Source organism: Sinohyriopsis cumingii, chromosome 8, assembly GCF_028554795.1.
Source record: "Sinohyriopsis cumingii isolate HCF-2022 chromosome 8, ASM2855479v2, whole genome shotgun sequence".
Taxonomy (NCBI): Eukaryota; Metazoa; Mollusca; class Bivalvia; order Unionida; family Unionidae; genus Sinohyriopsis; species Sinohyriopsis cumingii.
Genome location: NC_142968.1, coordinates 91,076,553 through 91,103,780, shown reverse-complemented (window position 1 = coordinate 91,103,780; position 27,228 = coordinate 91,076,553). Strand labels below are relative to the sequence as shown.

The window sequence follows — 27,228 nt, the reverse complement described above, 5'->3', positions numbered from 1 at the left end:
TTGCTGATAGCTTGTACTTGGGTAGGAAAAGAACGCCTCTCGATGGGGGAACCAAAAGATAAAGGGTCAAATTCAGAAAGATGGAAAAATAGTTTACGATTAATGATATTACATTAAGTATCATAGACAAATGCATATCATTGTGGATATCATGCATTATGGACAGGACAGGTGCATGTCGATTTCGGGGTTAACTATAGCAAACATATTATACATTAATCAATTCATTCATAGCATTATCCAATTCTGAAGCTTTTCTGTTTTCTATTTTTACTTTTATTACCACACTTATTTGCTCAGTTGATATAATCGAATTCAAAATAGGAGCAGAATCGAAATGTATTTCACTGACATTAAAACACAGATGTCTCCACCATCATAATTAACGTCTACGTTAATATTAATTCTTTCAAAGTAATCTAACATCGTATTCAGTGCTTTTGGGATAGGAGTGTTAAGTATACGACAGTCTATGACCTGTCGATGGACAGGGCATTGCATTCAGTGGTATTACTTGCTATGAACTGTCGAAGGCCATGTCATTTTGTATTCGGTGGTATTACATGCTATAAACTGTTGAGGGCCAGTGCACTGTATTATGTGCTATCGCAGGCTATGAAGTGTTGAGGGCAAAGGCGCCATAGGCGGTGCTATCACAGACTATTAATTGTCGAGAGCCAGGGTATCGTACTCAGTACTCTCACAGAGCAGTCGCAAACAATGAACTGTCTAGGACATGGCATGGTATTCAGTGCTATCACAGGTTATGAACTGTCGAGGGACATGGCGTGGAAATCAGTGCTATCGCAGATGATGAACTGACGAAAGTCATGGCATCGTACTGAGTACTCTCACAGGCTATGAACAGGCAAGGGCATGCTATTCAGTGCTATCACAGGCTATGAACAGCCAAGGGCATGATATTCAGTGCTATCACAGGCTATGAACAGCCAAGGGCATGATATTCAGTGCTATCACAGGCTATGAACAGCCAAGGGCATGATATTCAGTGCTATCACGGGCTGTGAATAGTCTAGGGCCAATGCATGAGTTATTATATCAGCCATAGTAATTAAAAGTAACTATCGCGTTCATCGGTTTTTACCTTTAAAAACACAGCAAAGTTAATTCACCCTTTGATATGGGAACCGCGCTAGCTCACTGAGAAGAATGTAGACGCAAAGTACAAGGCTCGTGGGCTTGTTACCGGCCCAGGCCAACATGTATGCTGCATTATTGTATCATTGGGTTAGGTACACTAGTCATATTTACTCGGCGTGATATAGCCAAAATAAAGGTGTAAATATTTGGCTAACATTCAAGCAACCAACCATAAATACTGATGCATGATGTATCGCAGACTATTCCATACAATTTAATACATGGTACAGCAAAAAGCAAACTTTTATATTTGTGATGCGTAACATTTACATTATTTATTAAACTTCTTCCTCTATCACAAGGATGGCTTTTGATGATTTTGTGAAAAACTTCACCAATGTTGACATCAGTCACTTTGTGAACACCACCTTCTTCGCTATCAAGAAATCCTGGCATGAAAGTATTTTCCACAGCGAATGGAGCAGCGGAAGAAGTGGAGGCAGTGACATCAACTCCACCACGTTCCTCAGCAATCCTCAGGTAAAGTATGTTTGTAAAACAACACCTTTCTTATTTTAGGCTGCGATACAAGCTTACTTATTTAAAAATCAGCCTAGTTCAGATGTGTACGTGTTTCTCTATATCTTAAGTAACTAAAAGACAACATGTGTGTATTGTGATATAGCATACATTATGGAATCATTCTTTCTGTGATATATGGTACACGATGTATCCTTCATTCTAGAATCATTTTGTAAGTGACATGAAATGTCACCAGCATATCTCGAGTTTTAAGATTAGATTCCAGCAATTTGATTGGACGAACTTTTATCTGGCATACAATAGACAAGATGTTTTATTATGTACTTAGAAAAAGACCCAAACTCACTTTTGGAAGATCCAAAGTTAATCCTGACATTTACAGGATACGTTCTCAAATCAAACTGAGGTTCCGCGGGATTTCCGACAAACGTATACTAATATAGACATACCATTTATGCTAGGTCCCTCTACGGAGCCTTAATTCAAGCAGAAGTGTTACGAATCTTTGTCTTAAACTAAGTAACAGAAAAGTGCAAAAGCCAACAAGTTTTGTACAATTTAACAAATAATATATTTCTCTAGAATACCAATTGAAAATTTTAAAAGAACTTACATTCTTGTAAGATAAATCCAAAATAGTCAAAGTTGTATCACAAGTCCAAACGTTGAGTTCCAGATGAATTCCATTGGTGATTCAAATATTGAACACGTTTATTTGCCAGTAGCATCGAATGGGCTATTGTGCCAATATTCGTAACGTATTCACAATGATACAATCAAAAACGTCCTTGAATGAATTCACAGTAGTCCTAAATTAGCGATTTAGTCCGAAAATCAAAGAGCACTGTTATTCCAATGCATAATTTAAATAAATAAATCGTCTCAAATATTAGCTGAAATACAACTTTGCTTTCTCTAAGACTGATGTTAAGATATTGAATTCATAATTTTCAAGTAAACGACATTTATATTTAGTGTGCTACGACATAATAACAGAACCAGAATGTAGGTCAACTTCCTTTTCTAAAACATTCTTAGCTGTGAACAAGATCAGGAATTTCCAAGTAAAAAAAGTAATGTCCTAAATTCAGATAGAAACGATCATGTTTATCTATATTAATAATGATCTGAATATTCAATCAATATATATATATATATATATATATATATATATATATATATATATATATATATATATATATATATATAACTGTTTTAAGCATCATGATGTAGGGATATTTTTAAATTAAAAAAATTTAAAACCTTCCACGCTGTATTTTGGAGTTGTGTTTTCTAGCTTAAAGGCTGCACTTTTTTTGAGAGAATATTATTTCTGTCGAAAATAAAATATTTCCTTTCTGCTTTTTTAAATAGATTTGAGAACTTCTACACCAATATTTAACCATTCTTCGTGTTTAGGACATGCCCATTGAATCTTACGTCGTCTTTAGTACATACCCATTTAATCTTACGTCGTGTTTAGTACATACCCATTTAATCTTACGTCCTGTTAGGAATACCCATTTAATCTTACGTCGTCTTAAGTACATACCCATTTAATCTTACGTCGTGTTTAGTGCATACCCATTTAATCTTACGTCGTGTTTAGGACATGCCCATTGAATCTTACGTCCTCTTTAGGACATGCCCATTGAATCTTACGTCCTCTTTAGTACATACCCATTTAATCTTACGTCGTGTTAGGAATACCCATTTAATCTTACGTTCTGTTTAGTACATACCCATTGAATCTTACGTAGTGTTTAGTACATGCGCATTGAATCTTACGTTGTCTTTAGTACATACCCATTTAATCTTACGTCGTGTTAGGAATACCCATTGAATCTTACGTCCTGTTTAGTACATACCCATTTAATCTTACGTCTTGTTAGGAATACCCATTTAATCTTACGTCGTCTTAAGTACATACCCATTTAATCTTACGTCGTGTTTAGTGCATACCCATTTAATCTTACGTCGTGTTTAGTACATACCCATTTAATCTTACGTCGTGTTTAGTACATGCGCATTGAATCTTACGTCGTGTTCAGTACATGCGCATTGAATCTTACGTCGTCTATAGTACATACCCATTTAATCTTACGTCGTCTTTAGTACATACCCATTTAATCTTACGTCGTGTTTAGTACATGCACATTGAATCTTACGTCGTGTTTAGTACATACCCATTTAATTTTGCGTCGTGTTTAGTACATGCGCATTGAATCTTACGTCGTGTTTAGTACATGCGCATTGAATCTTACGTCCTCTTTAGTACATACCCATTTAATCTTACGTCGTGTTTAGTACATACCCATTTAATTTTGCTTCGTGTTTAGTACATGCGCATTGAATCTTACGTCGTGTTTAGTACATGCGCATTGAATCTTACGTCCTCTTTAGTACATACCCATTTAATCTTACGTCGTGTTTAGTACATACCCATTTAATTTTGCGTCGTGTTTAGTACATGCGCATTGAATCTTACGTCGTGTTTAGTACATGCACATTGAATCTTACGTCCTCTTTAGTACATACCCATTTAATCTTACGTCGTCTTAAGTACATACCCATTTAATCTTACATCGTGTTTAGTACATGCGCATTGAATCTTACGTCGTGTTTAGTACATACCCATTTAATCTTACGTCGTGTTTAGTACATGCGCATTGAATCTTACGTCGTGTTTAGTACATGCGCATTGAATCTTACGTCGTCTATAGTACATACCCATTTAATCTTACGTCGTCTTTAGTACATACCCATTTAATCTTACGTCGTGTTTAGTACATGCACATTGAATCTTACGTCGTGTTTAGTACATACCCATTTAATTTTGCGTCGTGTTTAGTACATGCGCATTGAATCTTACGTCGTCTATAGTACATACCCATTTAATCTTACGTCGTCTTTAGTACATACCCATTGAATCTTACGTCGTGTTTAGTACATACCCATTTAATCTTACGTCGTCTTTAGTACATACCCATATAATCTTACGTCGTGTTTAGTGCATACGCATTGAATCTTACGTCGTGTTTTGTACATGCGCATTGAATCCTACGTCGTCTTTAGTACATAGCCATTTAATATTACGTCGTGTTTAGGAATACTCATTTAATCTTACGTCGTTTTAAGTACATACCCATTTAATCTTACGTCGTGTTTAGTGCATACGCATTGAATCTTACGTCGTGTTTAGTACATACGCATTGAATCTTACGTCGTTTTTAGTACATGCCCATTTAATCTTACGTCGTGTTTAGTACATATCCATTGAATCTTACGTCGTGTTTAGTACATAGTCATTGAATCTTTCGTCGTGTTTAGTACATACCCATATAATCTTACGTCATTGATCTAACGATTAATATGGATGATGAATCCGTAATTCCATAATAACCTTGAAAATCTCTCTTCATACATGATATCTACTAAGAACCTCTATAAACAGCATAGAACATCCCCCTCCTTTTAGAACATTTTGAAGAAGAAAAAAAAAGAAGAAAAAAAATCTCGAAAAAAAAAACAAAAAAAAAAAACAACAGGCAAATGCAACAAGAAACCAGCGATGTAAAGCAAGCAGGACCGTTCCCGAGCTCTCCTTCCCACTAATGACAGCTAACCATTCAACTGTAGGGACCTTTATGGACCCACAGACTGAGGCCAAACTATCAGGGTTCCTTGAATCCATAAAAGCCTGGGGGAGGTGGCACCATCCCCTTCCCCAGGAACAACTAGCACTCTGCGGTGCAGTCAGAAAAAAGTGGCACATGCACAATTGTGCGAACGCTACAATAATTAAACTCAACAACAAAATCCGTAATTCCGTACCGGAAGCTCAGATTAGTACTATTTATTTGTTTCACAGACACCTGCGCATTTTTACTTGACCCTAATCGAACTTGTTGTAATCGCAGTTCGTTTTCAATACCATTTAGATAAGCCGCGGCTGCTCTGTTCTGTTAGTACAGTGTCGGCCTTGTAATTCAATGGTGGGCTCCAATAACCAATCAGGCCAGTCTGGGTCGGCTGCCGCTGTGTGACTTAAGCCCCATTTCCTTGTCATGATATAGCAAATAATGAGTAAATTGTACCATTAAACCCATCATCAACAACAGCAAAGAAACAAAACTGTTTCCATTTACACTGTGTAAATGAAAACCTAAAATGTTGGGAAAGAGTAAAACAAGGGATATGTAATAAATACAATACCATAATCGTGTTTTGTCCTGGTCCAGAGGAAGATAAAAACTCATTTATCATAACGACGACCTAGACGTATCCTTACGCCATATAAAAGCTTGCTCTTTCAGCTGACTCCAAACAGAACACTTATTCAGTTTTGTGTATATCATTATATTGAAGCATACATGAGGCACCAAGCATTAATATTTGATAGCATGGGTCAACGGGCAGTTAAGGGGAGCAAACAATATTTTGACCCAGCTAGGTAGGGTTGAGTACCCCGCCCAACCCCAACCCCCCAAAACAGATCTCCACATTTCATCCTCACCCCTACTCCACCTACAAGAAAAAATAAACTGTCTCATCATATTGTATCTTTGCTGAACAAATGCATTGAACTTACTATTTCATTGTGAGTAGTGGTTATTTAAACACTTTAGGCCCAATTATTTGACAGTGTCCATTTATTTTCATGTAAAAGGAGCGCCATACTTACCAATATAATTATTGGTACAAATCCCCGCTAAATTTGTCATTGGCATGACTTGAGAAACATTCGGATGCCTCGCACATTAGGTTATGAGCTGATTTTCGCAATATCATCAATTTAAAATATGAGAATCGTTAAAGTGATAACATGAAGTCACGTGATAATTTTTTAAAAATTTTTTCTTTTTTTGCAGTTTATGTTTGATATCGGAGGCCAACAGGATAAGATCATGGTGTCCCTAGAGCAACACGATTTCAGTCATGGTGAACAGGGGCAAAAACTGAACAAAATAGGATTTCAGATCATGAAGGTACATTTGATGGAATAAGTCAGTAACAGATAGAACTAGTAATGTTACAGCTTTAGTAATTTCATTTATTGGAGTCCATTTGCATGAATCAAGGAAAATTACACATGCTATTAAAGTACGGTATTTGGTACATTCATTGCAGATACAAATCCTGAAACATTCCGCACATGTGATGCCAAGTTCTATATAAAACCAAAATTTAATTGAATTCAATTTTATATTGCATCTCACTTTTATTTTCGTAATTTATTTAACAAACCTGAAACTGACAACGCTTTACGAAGGAAATCTGGTATTACTAAAGTAAGCTTTCATGCCGTTCAACGTGAACTTCATTACAAAAATGCCCTTAAGTTTTAAAGTTACTAACATTTGATTTTGCATTCATCACGTGAGATATCACGTGAGGAAGAGCATTTTTCAAAATCTAGAATAGTTGTTTACCACATTTTATAGGTAAACCCACGATGGTAACGTTTTCATCGTGTGATATGAGATACTATTACGTGATATGACTAAATATGATCCGTTTCGTGTTCTTGTGATCAGCATTGATTATTTCAGGTGGAGGAAAACCGTCGATACAAAGTTCATATCAACGGGGAATTGACGTTCAAGTCCGATTACATACAATCAAGAAGCATATTTGGCACCACTGAGCTAAGGAAAGGGCGTTACGTCCTGATACCCACCACAAAGGACCCGGGGGACACCGGCAAATTCATGTTGAGGCTCTATACGGGGAGCTCTGCATCAGGGAAGTGAGCATAAATGTTTTATTTTATGAACCTTATTTCTTGATGTCAGTTGCTCAGTAGTTTATTCAAACATATTTTCAAATATAAATAGTCTTGAATGTACGTAATGTATGGATTAATTAGGTACATTTCTATTTAATCATATGGTTTAAGTCTTACGTGTTGTTATGAAAGACACCATTCTGAGGCATTTACTGTTCGATTGATATGACAGTAACGTAAAAGTTCGATATGATACCCTTCCCGCCTGCTCTAGCAAATGTTATCACACAGTAAACCCTTTATGATCTCTATAATAGAATCTCCCAGCGAACATGGAATTCTTTAAAATCTTTTCATTTTAGTCTATTTAAATTTGAGATTTATAGTCATATTATGAACGAATGCGCATTGAAACAACATTTTCCCAGTTGGTCTGGAATGGGTGGATTTTGTTTCTCTGTCGATCCAACTCAGTTCTGCTTCTCTGCTTGTGATAAACTGTATTTATTAGATTAGTCAATTCCGTACGATGTGCATGTGATTTGAGCAGTGGAGAGACCCGCCTTTAATCAACTGCACTTCTTTTTTCTGTTCTGTTATTGATTGTTTGGAATCATAATGTGGTAAACATACAAAATCTTTTCAATGAAATTATCAAAAAGACGCTATAGTATTATAAACATTTCGTTTTGAGTGCAGTAAGGAGAATGAGATTTCGGTTGGAAATGTAGTCAAAACTACAGTACAATTTTGCGGTGTGTATCAAGTTTTGGAACCCATCATATTGGTCATGTAATTCGGATGTGCAGTACTTAATAGTATATTTTGAGGAAGTTCAAGGTGCGTAAATGTATGTATATTTTTTGCTATTCTTACTACCAGCTAAAGAAGACATGTTTATGCCCTGTCATTTGCATGCTCGCTGTTGGAGGGAACCCAGCTATGTGCATGACTTGTATGGCTTCTATCGCTAGCCTACATTCAAAACATTTATCAAAAACCTTACAAGGAGACATTTGCAAAGCAGCCGTTGTGAGACAGTCTGTTTAGCTAGCGGGAATAAGACTTCTTCCTCGTCTTGGCCTTATGGTTCTGAGGCTCTTAGTTTTCTACCAAAACCTTCAGTTGCATTTTTTCCTTCAAATTTATTGTCTTGATAGACTTGTCAAATGGTACGTCTCTGATGGATATGCGATATTCCTTTGCCTTGATATGCTTTTCTGTGCTATTTGTATAGACCCCTGAGACAACTGGTCATAGTCTGAAAAAAGTATATTTGCAAAAAGCTACGAACATTCCTACTTAATAATTGTTGAAATAATCAGGATGATATTTTGGATACTGCATCTTTCACGTTTTTTGCGGACATTGTGAATATCACGTTTGTTGCGGACATTGTGAATATCACGTTTATTCGTTTGCTTCCTTGAAAGTTTCATTTGTAACTGCGTATCTTAACTTTATCATCTCTACTTTCAAATGGACGAAACAGCTTGTTTAGTTCATTCACAAAAAGTCTAATAAACCAAAAGCTAAATGTCTACTACATGAACGTACATGGCTTGTTTACAAAGCAGTTCATACACGTTACTATTTTTAAACAAATGTTTCGTACAGTATAAAGCCTTTCAGTGTGAACATTTCTGCACGATTCTGACAAAGTTAATTGAGAAGAAAATGAGCATAAAATAATATATCATCTTTAACATTCTGATCATTATGCTATGTTCTTATTGTATGCCTCATATTTTCTTTTATAGTTGTTGTAACTGCATGCAAATAATTTTACACCCTATCATATGTGTGCCAAGATGTTATACGCTTGCATTTTGTTGAGTTAGCAACTCTTTCTGTGCATATTTTTAACAACGTGTTTTTATTTCTGCACGACTGACGCCTTTTTCAGACAAAACACAAAGACGCAGTAAGTAAAATCATACTTTTGCCAAGCGAAAGGTTTTTAAAGCATGCTGCAAAATGTATGGCAAGCTTATACAATGTATTGCTAGCTTTGCATGGCGTATACAACTTATGCAGGTTTTGCGTGGCGTATAGAATGTATTGCAATGAATGGTAAACTTTGCAAAGAGTATACAATATATGGCATGCTTTGCGTGATGTATACAATGTATGGCAAGCTTTGCGTGATATATACAATGTATGGCAAGCTTTGCGTGATATATACAATGTATGGCATGCTTTGCGTGGTGTATGCAATGTATGGCAATCTTTATGCGTGATGTATACAATATATGGCATGCTTTGCGTGATGTATACAATGTATGGCAAGCTTTGCGTGATATATACAATGTATGGCAAGCTTTGCGTGATATATACAATGTATGGCATGCTTTGCGTGGTGTATGCAATGTATGGCAATCTTTATGCGTGATGTATACAATATATGGCAAGCTTTGCGTGATGTATACAATGTATGGCAAGCTTTGCGTGATATATACAATGTATGGCAAGCTTTGCGTGATTGATACAATATATGGCAAGCTTTGCGTGATGTATACAATGCATGCCAAGCTTTGCGTGATGTATACAATATATGGCAAGCTTTACGTGATGTATACAATGTACGGCAAGCTATGCATGTCGTATACAATAACTGCAGAAGACTAATATTATTGTGCTTTATTAACTTAATTTTGCTTTCATGCAATTCTTCTAAATATACTATTTCATTTAAAGTTTAAGACTAACAATTAAATTGGGATTTTTGACATCCAAATTGTTCATATTGGAATTGAGTCTAAAGATAAAGCTGAGCTTAACACTGCCTCTGCATACCTATCTAATTCAAAATCATACCAGGACCGCTTTAATCAAAGTTTATTCGATCGGGATGATATCGCACTGATCGAAGTTTTCGGGCAAAAATATATGTACAATTTTTTTTCAAGCATGTTTCCATAATCTGAGACACGAAAAGTTAATCTGAGGTCACTACGTATGTCACAATGACCTTATTTAACTGTTACGGAAACTGAGATGTGGGAACACGCTGAAACTTGTCAACCGAAAAGCTGAAATGGGACAAACGGCAAGCCTTTAATGGCAAACAACAAGGAACACTCCGATTCTAGCAGACTGGAAAAGAACGTCAGATGTAGGTACACACTAAACCTTATCAACTTGGAAAGTCAGACTTGGGAACACACCATGCCATATAGACCTGGAATGTGAGGTGTATGAGAACGCCAAGCCTTATAGGCCTGGAAAGTGAGATGTATGAGAACGCCAATCCTTATAGACCTGGAAAGTGAGATGTGGGAACACGTTAGTAGTATAGGAAATGGGGGTTCTGGCTCATATTGATCAATACGTGATATAAGAATGACCACGAGATCCCCCATTGAACTACACTACTGAGAAATGCGGGTTCTGGCTCACTTTTTCCTTATAGAGAAATGGGGATTGTGGCGCACTTTTATCACTGCATGATAAATAGTGGTCGAGAGATCCCCATGGATCTACTGGGGTTTCGGGCTCACTTTTGTCTTAGGGGTCACTCCATGGCAGAAAAATGGAGGGTTTCTGGCTCACTAGGGGTTTACTTTTGCGTGCGATACGGTCCGTGTGCGAGTGTTTGAATACCATCGGTGGAGTAACCCTTATCGTCAACGGGACAGAACCCATTTTTTGTGGATGAGCATCGTAGATATGTGATGTCGTTGTGATCAGAAAGATCTCATGGAGTAGTAGCGTAGTTGTCCTTGGAGTGACTGTCTGTAGTAATCGATAGTGGCGATATGACCAATGACAGCTGTTTTGACACCTTTGGCTATTTTCCTGATGGCATCATCATTGCGTGTGAGGCAGTACATTTTGGATCGAAGTCCGACGAATTCTGTGATGGGTATCCCACAAGTTTCATCTTTGAACTTTCCAAGTTTCTTTTAAATTTATTCTAGTCAATATTGAGGTCGTCCGTCATCGATACCACCGCACGTGCCAACCCATAATCCGTCACTTGTTGGTAACTTACCGCACTGTCTGGGAAGGCATTCCCGTCGTAGGTAAATTCGTCATCAAAAATCCTCCGAGCTTGCCAGTTAGGATTCCGCCAGTCAGTGACAATTGAGCATTTTCAAACGAGTTGGTCTCTGCGTACGAGATCGTTTGAGTGTTATCGAAGATAGGCCATGCCGTTGAAAATCCGTAGAATCTTCGCCCTTCCATTGAGGTTGCTCTGTATAGACTACATTTTGTGTCGTTGATATCCACCAGCCAATAGTAAATAGAATTCTGCACTCCTGGTCCATCCACTTTTTGAATCACGGTTGGAGTATGCTTTCCACTAATATCTCTGTCGATCCACATGGAACGATCTGAAGTTCCAAAATTGTAAACCATACTTTCTCCGGTGTTAAGACCTGCAGTTACTCCCACATGCCTGGTATTTTGAAAAGTGGTTCCAGAAGCTGAAGAGGACATCGTCAGATCTCTCGTGACCTGTCCCGTCAATAAAAGCGTTCAAGTCTTAGCGACTTTTCTGCTGACTGTGCCGCCCATTTTATCGTCTTTATCAGCCAGCGAGACATCGAGATTCCCTCACGGGTTGATGAAAGTCCGTATAAGTTCATTCCATTCATGTTGAGAGTACCCGTCATGGTTCCACCGGTCAACGCCAGTTTAGTCTGCGTGAGTCTGCTCACGTGTGACAATCATGCGGCATTGGCATCCGGGGGTGGATAACTCACGTAGTCGAGGTTGGTGAGGCTGTGACTGCTCATGTTGAAATCACCCGTCATGGAATCTCCGTCGCGCTTGACATTTTTTTCCATATCACCTTATTTGGTCGACGAACGACATCCAGATCCAAGCAGCGTTCCACAAGATGTGTAAAACACAGTGATTTCATATAGAAAGTGAACATCATTAACTTCTACACGCAAAATAAATCGAAAGCGCATCCTCATCATTTCTTGATGCCGGATGGCCATTACATGATCGTGCCTCAGACTGGTCGTTGTGAAAAGATTTTCCACATGAACATGATCCTCATCTCAATAACATATTGAAGTATCATCACGCGATCATTTACACGCTCAAACCTCAACAGGACAAGTACAGCAAGCTGAATGAATTTGGAAACGTAGTCTCTGAAAATAGCAACTGTGTTTCTGGAGACAATGTCTCCAGAGACGTTTTCACGATATGCGATCCAAAAGAGATTCGACCCGTGGAAGAACTAGATTGGGATGAGCACAAGACCACCGTGTTCAGAATGGCAGAAGAAAAAAGGTTTCAACTGACGTCGACCTCTAACACCTCGTAGGAACCAATGCTTTACATTTCAGATGCGTCTTTCCTAAAGATCAACTCTCGAACACATCATGCCCGACGAGAGTTGCGTCGTTAACCTGCAAAATTATTACGATGGACATGGGACTCACTGGTTCTCTGTCTTCAACGATCCACGTTACAGCAATGTCGAGTATTTAGACTCCTCTGGGTTATCTCCTCCCGATGAAGTCGTGTGTTATCTCCAAACAGTGCACAAGGTAGATGTGAATAACTCGTTGAAACTTCATGACGTCAACGATAGCACGTGTGGATGGTACTGTATCGATTACAACCAGCGCAGGTGCGTAGGACGATCCCGCGTAGAGACTGTTTTAGCCTTAACAATACACATTATAAACTCGTGGTGTCTCAAGTGTAAAACTAAAACGGATAATATCGACCTCTTCACTAGGAATCATCGCCTCATGATTAAATCGAGGTGTGCCGCATGTGGTTCTAAAATAATTACACATCGTCACCGGTAAATCATCAGCTGAGGATACTTAGTGCAATGTCTCTGTATAAAAATGATTCATTGCAGGTACTATGATCTTGACACGAGCTGAGAAGATCTTCGCGCGGTAAGAAATATGTGCCTGGGAGACTGTAAAGGCTGGAGTGAGAGACAAATTCTCGATGGCGTGGACGTCCATGTGCTGATCGGAAAACTTCTTAGACTTCGTGGAGGATGGACGCTGCCAGGACACAAGTACACCAGACTGTGGAATTCCCTGGAACAACAACTGGACGAAAACGAGTAGCAGCTACCCAGGCAAGAGCCCTAGAGCGACGTCGATTCTATCGCAATGCAACGTGATATATTAACAGAGATCATCCCCACGACAAAGCGGAATGCGATCGAGTCATGGTGGGGAACTTAAGAGAACTCAAAACTAAATGTTTCAGAGAACATTTGGACAGGGTTTTTGTGCGTGGCATCATTGGCACCAAGCATAAGCTGGGAATCGGCGTGATAAAAATCAACAGAAGATCTTTGGGAACTAGCAAAACAACTGCATAAACCAGTATGCAAACATTTTCACGATGTAGAGTCATCTCAGTCTCGGCAGACGATATATGGTCGGCAGATCTCGTTGACATGAGAGATTACAGAGCGCACAACGATCATTTCAACTATCTCATGACGGTCATCGATGTATTCAGCAAATATACCAGGGTGGTTCCTCTCAAAAACAAAAAAGGACATTCTATCGTGGACGCGTTCAATGAAATAGTAGGTGCACGAAATCCCCATAAATTATGACCAAATCATGGAAGTGAATTTCATAATAAAACTTTTTCACATTGGCTTCAAAAAATGATATTCTCTTGTACCGCACATACAATCTAATCAAAGCAGCCGTCTTCGAATAGTTTAACAGAACTCTCAAAAAACGCATGTGGAAGATATTTACCAGCGATAACCCCCACCGATACTTAAATTTTCTGCCAGATATTGTCGACCAATACAATCACGCCCGGCATCTCAGCATTAAAATGTCACTACAGAAGCCTCCTCACTAAACGATAAACAACAAGCCACAGACACCTTATTTTTTAGATCCAAATTCAAAGTAAGAAACCGCGTCACAATCAGTAGACAAGATAGCATGTTCGAAAAGGGATACACACTTAACTGGATTGAAGAAGTATATTTGTAGATACCATTAAAAAACCAATCCAGTCACCTATACACTCAATGATTCCTCAGGACAATTCATCCAGGGTCCATTCTATGAGCAGAAATTACAGAAAACCAAACAAGCTCTGTTCAGAGTCGAAAAAGTCATCTCTTCCAAAGGTAAAAAATCTCTCGTCAAGTGGTTTGGTTATCCTGAACTATTCAACTCATGATTTCCACAACATCCTTGACTAACGACTCAGAAATAATCTCATAGTACTCCTCACTCAATCTCTTCCAGGAGACCATCTTACATTTATCCGCATGATCGTGAAGACACATCTTCTCAAATATGCGCTTAAACACACACTCAGATTTTATGAATTTCACACGACGTACCAGCTGAATTCGAGTCACCTTATTCAACCAATAAAAAATTGATCTCGCTGTGGCTCTCACAAGTGAAAACGCTTCAGCTTATTTTTGATGTAATACTGCTGGTTGTACCTCTGATGACTATGACTGCATCTCACCCACTCCTCGTTCTCATACTCCTCTTCTTCGCTCTCATCACGATATACCATCTCAGGCATATAACTCAGATACTTATTCGCATACGCTATCATCTCCTTGGCATGCTTCAGCCACTCCTTAGACTCATCCTCACTTAATTCCAGTACTGGACTTTTGCTAACGTCACTCAGTCCCAATCGATCTACTCCCATGGATAACACAGAAGAGACATCTTCGCTATATCACAAGCACACTTCTAACACAATATAAAAGTGAGCCAGAAACATCAGCAGTTCCATGGGAGATCTCGTGATCGCGCAGTGAGTCAGAAACCCTTCATGTTTCTGCGATTGTGTGACTACTAAGAAACAAGTGAGCCAGAAACCCCAGTAGATCCATGGAGGATCTCTCGGCCACTTTTATCACGCAGTGATAGAAAGTGAGCCAGAACCCCCATTTCTCGATGAGGACATAAGAGAGCCAGAACCCCTATTTTTCAGTAGTATAGTTTCACGGGGGATCTCTGGGTCACTCTTTTCTCATGTAGTGATATAAGTGAGCCAAAACCGCCTTTACCTCTACTACTCACATCAAACCGAATAGACTTGGAAAGTGAGATGTGGGAACATATAGGAACATCCCAAGCCTTATGGACCTGGAACAGAGATGTGGGAAGACGCCAAACGTTATAGGCATGGAAAGTGAATTGTGGGAACAAAACAAACTTTTTACATCTGTAAAGTGAGATGTGGGAACACGTTATGTCTTATAGACCTGGAAAGTAAGATGTGGAAACACATCAATCCTTGTAGACCTGGAAAATGAGATGTGGGAACATACCAACCCTGTAGACCTGAACAGAGAGATGTGGAAACACGCCATGCCTTGCAAACCTGAAAAATGAAATTTGAAAACACTTTATTCCTTATAGACCTGGAAAGTGAGATGTGGGAACACATTAAGTCTTGCATACTGGGTAACTGAGAGGTGGGAACACACTAAGCTTTATATAACGGAAGCAAAGACGTGGAAACACAATAGCACTTGTATAACGGAATTTGCTATGTAGGAACACTTACAGCGAAATATCTTGTGGGAACACGCAAAATAGATGAGGAGGTACATCTAGCCTGCACACTGGATAGACGTTAAGCATAAAACTCAAGTATAAATGTAAAGTTAAATAATCATAGAATCATAAAGCTTGGGGGATTTTTTTTAATTATGGTGTTCCCTCCATTATTATTTTCAATTTCTAAGAAAAGGATCACTTTTTAAAGTGTCTTATCTAATTTTGTTGTTCTGAACTCAATTCTGAGCTTAGTGCTCAACAGGTTTCTAGAATATGGAACCAGTTCAATATTTTCAACTTGCAAGGTATAGAATATGACATCGACAGCGTGGATTCGGCAAACGGAGTAGTATAAAGGCGTCGTGTTCTAACCTTTATTTTTGTATTAATCAGCATATCAGACAAGTTTGTAAGCGTACCGCTTCTGCACTGTTGCTTTGTCTACATGGATTTATGCGTGTATTTTATGTGCCACCACGACACAGGTAAGGGTTTATGGTTTTATATTTGTCTGTCCATATATATATCTGCTCGTCACACATTAAGTTTTACGTTTAGATCATTTCAGTGATTGTGGTGGGACATCCGTGTTTCATCAAGGTTTGTTTCTTTCTAATAGAACCTTACATATGCCTGTTTATATCTTTTCTCTGGACTATGAATATACTCCAGATTTTGTTTCAAATATCAAAAGGCGTTAACATGTAAAGTTAGCCTTAATAAAGACACATTTTAAATGTTTCTGCGATTTCTTACCAACAACTCTTTAATTTGTATGTCACGCCGCGAGAGTGACAAGGGTTTCTCACCCATGCGACAGAGAAATCTAGCTGTTTTGCTAACCTTACTTTTCTTATCTCAGTCTAGTCATCTCAGACCAGTCGTCTCAGTCAAGGTGTCCACGCGCTCAGAACTACTTTTAAAAAAAGAAACCCTTGTTGTCTTCTGCTGTGCCTGACGTAGTTATACTAAAATCAAACAACAACAACAACATCAACACATATATAACAAAACCATAGTAACTTAAGGTAAATCCATCTTTGAGAACACACCATGCAAAAACATTTCGAGAGAGACAAAGACACAAACGCATACGATGTCGAGCTTTTTGGTATGATGCTAGTTCGTTCCACACAGCATGGTCAATTTTATCCTATATACAGGCCTAGCTCAGTACATTTTCAGGTCAGCGTCATTAATGTAGCTAAAGCTACCTAACTAGTTTTAAATACTTTGTGTGAAACAAATTATATACTGTTAGCTACATTTAATGACGTTGACGGGAAAAATGACTGCTACAGACAGGATAAAATTCTCAATGCTGTGTGAAATGAACTATGACAGAAAACATTGATCCATGCACATAGACTATATACCTATACACTTCATAGCCTCCCAACTCTCTTAACCAGTGGCGTCGCTAGGGGGGTGCGGGGGGTGAGGACCGCACCGGGTGACAAAATGAAAAATTGCAAATTTTACAGAGCACACACTGCTCGGTCTAGTCGGATTTCATAAGCGGATAACCGATCATAGTTAAATACATGACTAGCAGGCACAGCAGTGGCGTCGCTAGGGGGATGCGGTGGGTGCGGACTGCTCCGGGTGACACCATCAGAGGGGGTGACACCGAAATGACATTACTAAGGATTCTGTATGGTCTGTTATGGAAGGAGGACCATGGGGGTGACACCATGAGCTACCGCACTGGGTGACACCAACCCGAGTGACGCCACTGCTCTTAACAACTACCGAAAACTTAGTAACAAAAACCAGAAAAGTGTTATATAAAACATGCTTTATTCTAATTTTTTTAAGCATCTCCATTGTGCCCCGGCTGAATCAAAAATATACGTACAATATTTAATGACAAATAAGGCACTTATCAGCTAGAAGGAATCATTTATCTGTCAGCACATTAATCCATAAGCAAATTTCACTGTAGCACTTGCCATATTTCCAGGACAGAAAAATCAATGTTCAAAGAATCCGTGAATTTGAAAGTTTAGGATATGGTTATCCGCTAGAGTCCATTTTTGGAGAGTCTATTATACACAGGAGTAATTTTACAATCAATATTAAGGACAACACAAGTATGTCACAAACAGTTTCACCTCTTTGTTATATACGATAGTGACACAGATCTCTAATTACCTATAAATAATAAAGAAAGATGTTACTCTTCGTTACAGCTTGTACTAAGTATAACTACAGTAGAGCTGAGTAGCCAATATCGTTTTATTATTTACAATATAACTTTTCAAAATTGGAACTAATGAAAATAAAACAGTTTCTTGTAATAAATATTAATTATTTATTGTCAATTTCATATAACATCCATATATTAAATGTGATAATACCTCATTACTATGCGACGATTTATGTCGTTATTTTTCCTCGCTCACGCGTATAAACTGTGTACTTCGGAAGTAACGGCCACACTACAGCCCTCATTAACATATTTGTATTCATGCGCCACATGTAAACATTAAACGAGAACACTAGTGAAGAATTATTTTTACTTTAAAGGAAAATATTGGGTGAGAAAAATAATCTACGTTGGGGTTTGGACCGAGAAAAGAAAATCCCAGTCGCGGGGTTACATTATATGTCTCCCCACTCGGGCAAGCCTCGTGGGGAGAAAATAATATAACCCCTTGACTGGGATTTCCTTGTCTCTGTCCAAACCCCAACCTAGATTCTATCTATATAAAATCACCGTTGTTCGTCCGTCATGCCGGTGAACATTACATTTATGTCAATAGGCGCTTTAGTGAAATACTCGTGGATCATAAGGACAATGACAGTTTAAGCACTGATGTCACAAAATCTTAGATATGATAAATGCAAGACATATTAGGAAATTGCGTCAGAATTTATATAAAAAATTGCACATGTTTCTTAGGAATATAACTTTATTTTTACAACTTCTTGGAACTTCTAGAGAGCTAACAGAGGAATGCCCTACAGCCAAGTGTCCATGTTCGAAGAATCCCGAACTCGTGACAACAATAACCGTCGTGTCTGCGGACGGCCTTGAACTACCTGAGAAACAAAAGAACAAATGTGAGTTCTTATACACTTTCCTTGTGCAATATTTATGCCCAAGATAGTATTTACGCTTTATTGTAGATACTATCATAATTTGAGTAGGTGTCGCTAATTCAGTCGTGGAGATGTGTTCTTACGAGATTTCACAATGATAATCTCTAAAGTTCTCTCTATGTTTATTGCATGCGAAGTCAAAAAAAGTTCCTGGCAGAAGTTTTCCTGTGGGAACATAGAAGGTTCGGATATACATTGATCAGTCAGTCATTTTGAACAATTAATGGATGAGACGTTATCACAATACAAATAATAATTTTTACTGTTTTCTAATACTGTCCATAGAATAAGGATGAATGTATATGCATCAAAGCATTAATAAAAACGAATTAAAAATAAAATATTAAATTAATCGCATGAATTATTCTATAGGCACTACCTGCTAATTAATTGACAAATGGGGCGTGTAAATGCATTGGTAGTGTGCAGTCATATTTGATCCATTTGGATAAGAAGTTATCCATTCTTTGCGGAAATCCAGCATAGAAAGGTCTTTTGCTCGCACCATCTTAAACCGGACGAGAATACAAGAGCGATTCATACTAAAAACATTTGTGAAGCGTTATATATCCTCGCAGAATAATTCATGAACAATGCCAGTTTTATTTAAAGTTCATTTACACTTTGAATCATCGTGATACCTGCACTAAAAGTCAAAACATCAAAACTATTGATGGCCACAGACATTGTTCCGTGACTAAATTTCGCATACCTCGGTTATAACGTTATTTGTTTCGGAACGGTTGATGACAGGGCCACTGGTGGCCATCGTATAGATGAGAATAGAAATGTATGGTGACACGAAATGGCAACAATGGCGAATATAACAATTAGTCATCTTAATATAAATCAATCTTTTCTGCTTAGTTTTATTTTAACAGTAAAGAAGTAACAAATTTAGAAATATAACTGTTTCAGGTAGTACAATAAAGAAAACTAAATGTTCGCCCGAAATTAGGCAATTAGACAGGTGTACACTTTCTTTAAATATCTCTGCACTCTGCCATGGATTTCCTTGTTACGAAGCTATCCATTCTACGCAGAGATCCGGTCTACAAAGCTCATTCTCTCTCTCTCTCTCTCTCTCTCTCTCTCTCTCTCTCTCTCTCTCTCTTACACACACAGACACACACATTGGGTCAAACGTTTTGAAGAAAGAAAACGAGCGTGGCGGAGTTTTGCCTGTGTCATACAACGATTGTCTTTGGACCTACAAATGATGGTAAAACATACTGACAAATCGACCAACGGTAACTGAAAATAGAGAGATCGAGGATAAAGGTAACCTTATGGTCGGTATAACTGTTAATTAAAACACAATATATGACTCATATCAATTGTAAATAAATTTAAATGTTCCAATTACCTTTTGGTTGTTCGACATTCAACTTAGTCTATATTCCACAATCGATTCAATATATTCGACAGTGACTGAATGGCTGCTCGTTATGTTTACACAGCGCTAACCATGACATGTTTGCAGTGCTCACTTTTCTTCACTTAAACTATATTTAACGTTTAAATCAGAAGTGTGTCTTATAATTATTTAATCAGTTTAAATATAAATAGAAGCTTAACAAAAAGAAAAGAAACAAGTTGTCCATTTGTAAAAAGGATTGTTAAAAGCCGCAATAAGTAAAGATCTTCATTTTGAATCAGACAATCTGGGAAAAGATCTAACGATTTCACTCGATCCGTAAAACAGTTTTCTGTAATTAATCCTTGGAAATGCAAGTACACGTATGTGTATTTGTATGTGATATGAATAAAATATATGCAAAGTATGTATGCTATTTTTTTTATATATCACTCGTTTTATACATTGTTCATTAAATGGAAACTTGGCAAGTCTCTTTCCTTTTAATGAAAAATTTATACATCTCGAAAATATTAATGATACATCGTACATACTATGCATATTAGTCAAATATACATGATGCTTTAACAATTAAAATCATATGCGTATATTCATGATCCTTTATTAATTAAAATCATATGCATATTTACATGATTCTTTAATAATTAAAATCATACACATATATACATGATTCTTTAATAATTAAAATCATATACATATATACATGATTCTTTAATAATTAAAATCATATACTTGTATACCGCGGCGTAAGTCAAGTGAAATATTATGTAAAAGGGAGACTTAGTAATCCAATTATTCATTCCTATTTTAAGATCAGTCTGTTGAATCATGTACAAGTCTGTTCAGATAAAAGTTGGAAGAATTATTGTTTAAATCATTCATTGGAATTGCTATGCGCTCATTGAGTGGAATAACGCAACTTGGGGAAAATTTTGTGAATTCATTCGAAGACATTCTCGATTTCATCATTGGTATATCTGGGCATTCAAGACCATTGGTACATCAATATATTAAAGACGATTGAAATTCATTCGGAACATTCTATACTTTTGTAATTGTGATAGGACATTTCGGATTATTTTGGAATTATTCCACAATACTGCAAGTGCTTATGAAATATTCACTTTGAAACTATGAGAAATAAATAATCTTTCGATTTTTTAAACTAAACTTGTTAGTTTCATTTCTCTCTGTCACATAATTTAAAACATAAAGTCGTAACCACACACACACGTATATATATATATATATATATATATATATATATATATATATATATATATATATATATATATATATATATATATATATATATATATATGATCCGTCCCAATTATTTACCAACACTGTAACAACGGTTAGGATATAGAGAAACGACGTTATAGAGTTTCGTCATTCATCTGTCGATCACTTGTCTGGTTAAAATTCGATGATGTATCATGTGAATCAGATTATATTGTCGCATTGCCACAAAAGAACTAGATAACAACTGGAGGTACTTCAAAGAAAAAAAAGTACTTTGACATGTATAAAAGAGACAGTTCATGTGAATACATAACAGTGAATATTTGAAACTTTTCCGTAACATAATTCAGACAGAATTCGCAGCCTACGGTCAGCAAACAGTTTTAACATACCTGAAATGCAAATAATTCTTGAACAAACCATAATCAGATCGTATGAGGAATAAACAAATAAGAAAGACATATCGCTAGAACAGATAAGAATGAAGAGAAACCCCATTTTTTGGAAACCCATAACCGTTTTGTTACAAATTAATGATTTTATAAATCTACATTTAGCTTAGATAATCACATTTGCGGAACGTTTACCATTCGACCAATTTTTATGTGACTTATAGTTTTGGTAAGAAGAAGAATGTCTTATCAGTTAAGAAAGAACCATACTATCTGGCTATAGAATAAAACATGTCCATGTCCTATAAACAATAACATCAATAATTCCAGGGAAGTCGGAAAACAAAATCCAAACATTAAACTCCGTCGCAAACTCGCTGAAGACAGCAGAAGACTGCAATTTGCGGGAAAAAAATAAAAGGAAAAAACGACAGGTGGGACCCTTTTTCGGTGAAATAAAGTCGAATCACTAAACTTGTTTTATGGACGTCCAAAATTCAATGTGAGGTTACATTTATTTCACTGTGGTAATTATATTTGCGTTGGTTTTTACGATAACGCTTCGTTCAGGTGTTGATATGACCGATAAATGGCTAAACAAAATCAAAGATAATTTTGATAGAATGATATTTAGGATATCCTATGACCAATGTCCAGTTGCTCTGAGTACGTGCTGGTCAAAATCTTTTAACTGGCTAACCATATATATATATATATATATATATATATATATATATATATATATATATATATATATATATATATATATATATATACATACATATATATATATATATATATATATATATATATATATATATATATATATATATATATATATATATATATATATATATATATATATATATATATATATATATATATATATACACATCAACAGCTTTAGATCCATATGTCAAAATTGTGTGTGAGGGAGAGAAGGTAGTTTCCGAGGCTATACCCACAACAAGGAAGCCAACTTGGAACGTCAAAGGGACTTTTTACAGGAAGAAGCCCGATCAACCTATTATCGTTGAGGTAAAGAATTTGTACGAATGTCTTTACAGAAAGATTTGTGAGAAAACAATATAAAATATGTTCCGATACAGAAATAGTATTCTTATTCTGCGAGATGGACAGATTAAAAAGGAGGAAAAGCTGAAATTTTTTGCGATGTTGGAAAATGAATGGAAGTTACAATGTTTTGGGACTTGTACACATTTATTTATAATTTTTTATGTTTTTTGTGTGTGTCGGACTTAAGAAAGTAAGCACCTTAGCAAGCAAGCATGGAATCATGCAAGAAACAGTTCAGATTACATATGTAAGTTTATAGTGAAATGAATGAGGTAGCACACAGGTATTTACGTGGGTAAATATGTACAAATTTAATTGTTTCTTGTGAGTGCAAGAATGATAAAAAATAGTTTAATATCAAATAAATCTTTACCACAGTATTGAAAGAGATGTATATTATAGTTCTTTTTAAAATGTATTTGTAAGTAGGACGAACATACACTTATATTTTTAAAATTGTAAATTTATTCTTTTACTAAGAAAATATAAACACTCACACCATACTTAGAGAAGTAAACCAATCACTGTGAGGAATAATTTAAAGGGTTAATACATCTTAAAGTGAAGTCCATGAACTATTATGCTTATAATCTTTGAATCACGTATAACTGTTAAAGTGCGTCTGACATGTTCACCATGTACCTTTCAGATCTGGAACAGTAACGTGCTGATAGATGACTACATCGCAGAAGCCCGCATAAAGGATCATGGAACAGAAGATGGCGAGACAAAGAAATACGAACTGTTCGGAAAGGGCAAACAGAAGGATCAGATCATGCCTGGAACATTAAGTATAATCATCAGGTCTAGCCATGACCTCCAATATTTATGAGAAAATTCAGGCTAGAAGAATGGCAATCTGCAACATGCACATTGCTGTCTGATAAAACCATATGCATGTGTTTATAGATGACACAGCCAAGTTGAGGAAGTTTATTAAGAAGGCGTATATGAAACTCCCAATTTTGAAATTAGGAAGCATTTACTGTATAATATACTTTTCTTACAGCACTTGAATTGGTTTTATTTATTTACACACTGTATTAGCTTTTCACCTCATGTATTTCGATAGTACCTTAAAACAACAAGATAGGCCTTACTTTTTTCCGGTATATTCTGTGCATGACAGTGCAGTTACAGGACAGGTGCTTTCATTAGACGGCTTGACGCTATTTCTCATTTTGTTGTAAGGTCGCTGACCCCCCTCCCCGAAAAAAACCCACAAAAAAACAAGTGAAGAAAAGAAGAAAAGCAAAGGTCTGAGTAAATGATTATACTTTATCTATATGAAATTGCCAAGACGAAGAGCTTTTGCCGAACATGTGTTAAACGCTCAGATGCTAGCTAAACGTGATACTGTTTCATAGAAAAAAAGTATTTGTTAGATATTAGAAGTGCTACTCATATCAGTGAGTTTCCACCGCTGATTGCTAATTTTCGCCTTATTCTGCTTGTTTTGGAAAGAAGTAATCGTGCATGAAACACATGACACCGCAATGCTGCTATGCTAGTGGGTACCAGAACGATGAATTTGATTATGGCTGAGTTAGTGATGGTCTAGTGTTGCATAATTTATGAAAATATTTGAATCGCGCTATTGTCTTTTGCAAAAGGGTTTATCCAACAGTATATAATTCTGCATTGAATGCTCCTTTACTACACAACGAATGATTGAAGATGCAAAAATTAAAATGATTTCCATATTGAACAAATGTAACTTTAGGTATTTTTGTTTTAAGGAAAGATGTTGATTGTGTCAAAGGTAGACACGTTTTGACAGCTGATGAAAATGTGTGTTGAATCTAAAAATAAATGGAGGAAGCTGTGATATTTTTTACTTTATCAGTATATTATGTACATAGTCTTGATATCAATTGTTGAATATGGGGTTTATTGACATAATGGTATTGATATCACTTGGTGAATATGGGGTTTATTGACATAATGGTATTGATATCACTTGGTGAATATGGGGTTTATTGACATAATAGTATTGATATCACTTGTTGAATATGATGTTTTATTGACATTGTTTTTTAGTGCCTTGATCTAGTGTATATTCTGTATTGACATTGTTTTTTTAGTGCCTTGATCTAGTGTATATTCTGTGTTTTTCTAGTGCCTTGATCCAGTGTATATTCTGTGTTTTTCTAGTGCCTTTATCCAGTGTATATTCTGTGTTTTTCTAGTGCCTTGATCCAGTGTATATTCTATGTTTTTCTAGTGCCTTGATCCAGTGTATATTCTGTGTTTTTCTAGTGCCTTTATCTAGTGTATATTCTGTGTTTTTCTAGTGCCTTTATCCAGTGTATATTCTGACTTGTGTACCTATTATTCGACAAGAGTAACGTATAAACCAAACATTTTTGTTATATTAGTGATTTCGGTTGCATTTAAAAATGCATCCATTTACCGATTCCGGTGTTCTTTTGACTTTGTTTAAAAACTGGATATGAATGGCTCAGAATATTGAACATTTTGTTATGGTCTTTTTATTTAAAAAAATATGGTTTTATTTGAATATGGACTACCAATGATAAACATTAGCTGTTATTCCACTAACATTTAAAATTAGTACCTTCATTCATACCTTTTAATTCCGTCACTCCCCAACCTCACCCCCCCCCCAACTCCCCTAAAACTAAACAAAAAACAAGACGCAGAAATAAATTTTGGTAGATAAAATCATAACGTTTGACATGCGTGTACTTACTTAAAAAATAATGATGTACCTCTTCTTCAGTGTTGCAAGTGTTATGGTGTTATTTTTGTGTTTTCCAAGGAAATGTTCTGTTACTAATGAAGGTGTGTGTAATAATGATCATTCGCCTTTGGGGAGAGAGAGAGAGAGAGAGAGATCTTCTATGTTTCTAAGCCAGCTTTATATACGAAAAAATTATAAAAACGAGGATTCCTATGTACCCGGATGCATTTTTAAAGGAGTATTTCTTTGAGTGTGTCAAAAGGCACCAACCTTTATCTTTGTAGTAAAAATTTATGGGTACCGATAGAAATGATAAAAACATGTATTCATATCTTTGTTTATATTTCTAACTGTAGAGTAGATGTTGTAGTCAGATTCCCGTTATTTGTACAACACTGAAAAAAAGGTGAAAGTTAAAAAGTTGTAAAACATAACGCTCTTTCCAAACTATCAATTCCTTTAAATGACATTGTGTTATCTAATTTATACATAAGACTTTTTATTGTGCTCCAATTTTGACTTTTCAGAATCCTCATAAAAGTGGGATCATTAAAGAGATGACGTAACAAAAAAGTCATTATAAGGTCGCAAGTCATTTTTTTCTGCCACTTACATGCAGCTTAAAATGGAGAGAATGTTTAACATTTTTGACCACAAAACGTCAACTAATTTTCAAATATTACGTTCAATTTTTGGCCCATCTTCTTGACTGTTAATTCTTTTGCATCATTATTCCGAAGGAAATTGTAAATTATGCATTATGTCTCAACCTGTACCCACCCTATCAATTCTTCCAATGCACATGTGGACATATTGTCAATTTTATGTTATTCGCTATTGCTTTGTCCGTCCAAATATCTTTTATTTTAATAAGTTGCATAGATTGTTAGTTAATACTCTGACTAAATAAAGTATTTTGATTTTTTTTCTCTCACTGTTTTATTATTTTTGAGCACTACGAATAAAGTACTCAGAAATGGACATAACGTTTTCCATTACATGTCTCTGACTGCGTTGCTGTGATATCTTGTTATGTCCCTATTTGCGTTGCTGTATTATCTTGTCATGTCCCTAATTACGTTGCTGTGTTATCTTGTCATGTCCCTAGCTACATTGTTGTGTTGTCTTGTCATGTCCCTAATTGCGTTGCTGTATTGTCATGTCTGTAATTACGTTGCTGTGTTATCTTGTCATGTCCCTAATTACTGTGCGGTTTTATCTTGTCATGTCCAAGGGCCTAAGGACCGAGATTAAAATCAAAAAGAAAACGAAAGACTTTTGTGAAGCCACATACTACGTGTGATTAGGTAGAACTGCATGTTAAAGATAGGTGCTTATATATTGACATAAATATAGCATGTCTTGGACACAAATAAAAAAAATACAGTTCTTACAAAGGTGCCCGAACACAAACCAAAAAGTATTGACAGAAAAGTTGACTTAATAATTGTAGA

At 36.5% G+C, this 27,228-nt stretch overlaps 1 protein-coding gene across 1 annotated transcript in view; it reads left to right on the top strand.

Moving 5' to 3' along the window:
* Positions 1-26,701, top strand: part of LOC149794134 (calpain-5-like) — a 67,092-nt gene extending 40,391 nt beyond the window's left edge. The window contains exons 8-14 of the mRNA XM_089968188.1: positions 1,464-1,641; positions 6,516-6,632; positions 7,197-7,393; positions 9,279-9,296; positions 18,818-18,939; positions 22,895-23,031; positions 23,720-26,701. Coding sequence (XP_089824314.1) covers positions 1,464-1,641; positions 6,516-6,632; positions 7,197-7,393; positions 9,279-9,296; positions 18,818-18,939; positions 22,895-23,031; positions 23,720-23,902 — 952 coding nt within the window. The 3' untranslated portion in view covers positions 23,903-26,701. The remainder of the gene's footprint in view (positions 1-1,463; positions 1,642-6,515; positions 6,633-7,196; positions 7,394-9,278; positions 9,297-18,817; positions 18,940-22,894; positions 23,032-23,719) is intronic.
* Positions 26,702-27,228: the final 527 nt, after the last annotated feature.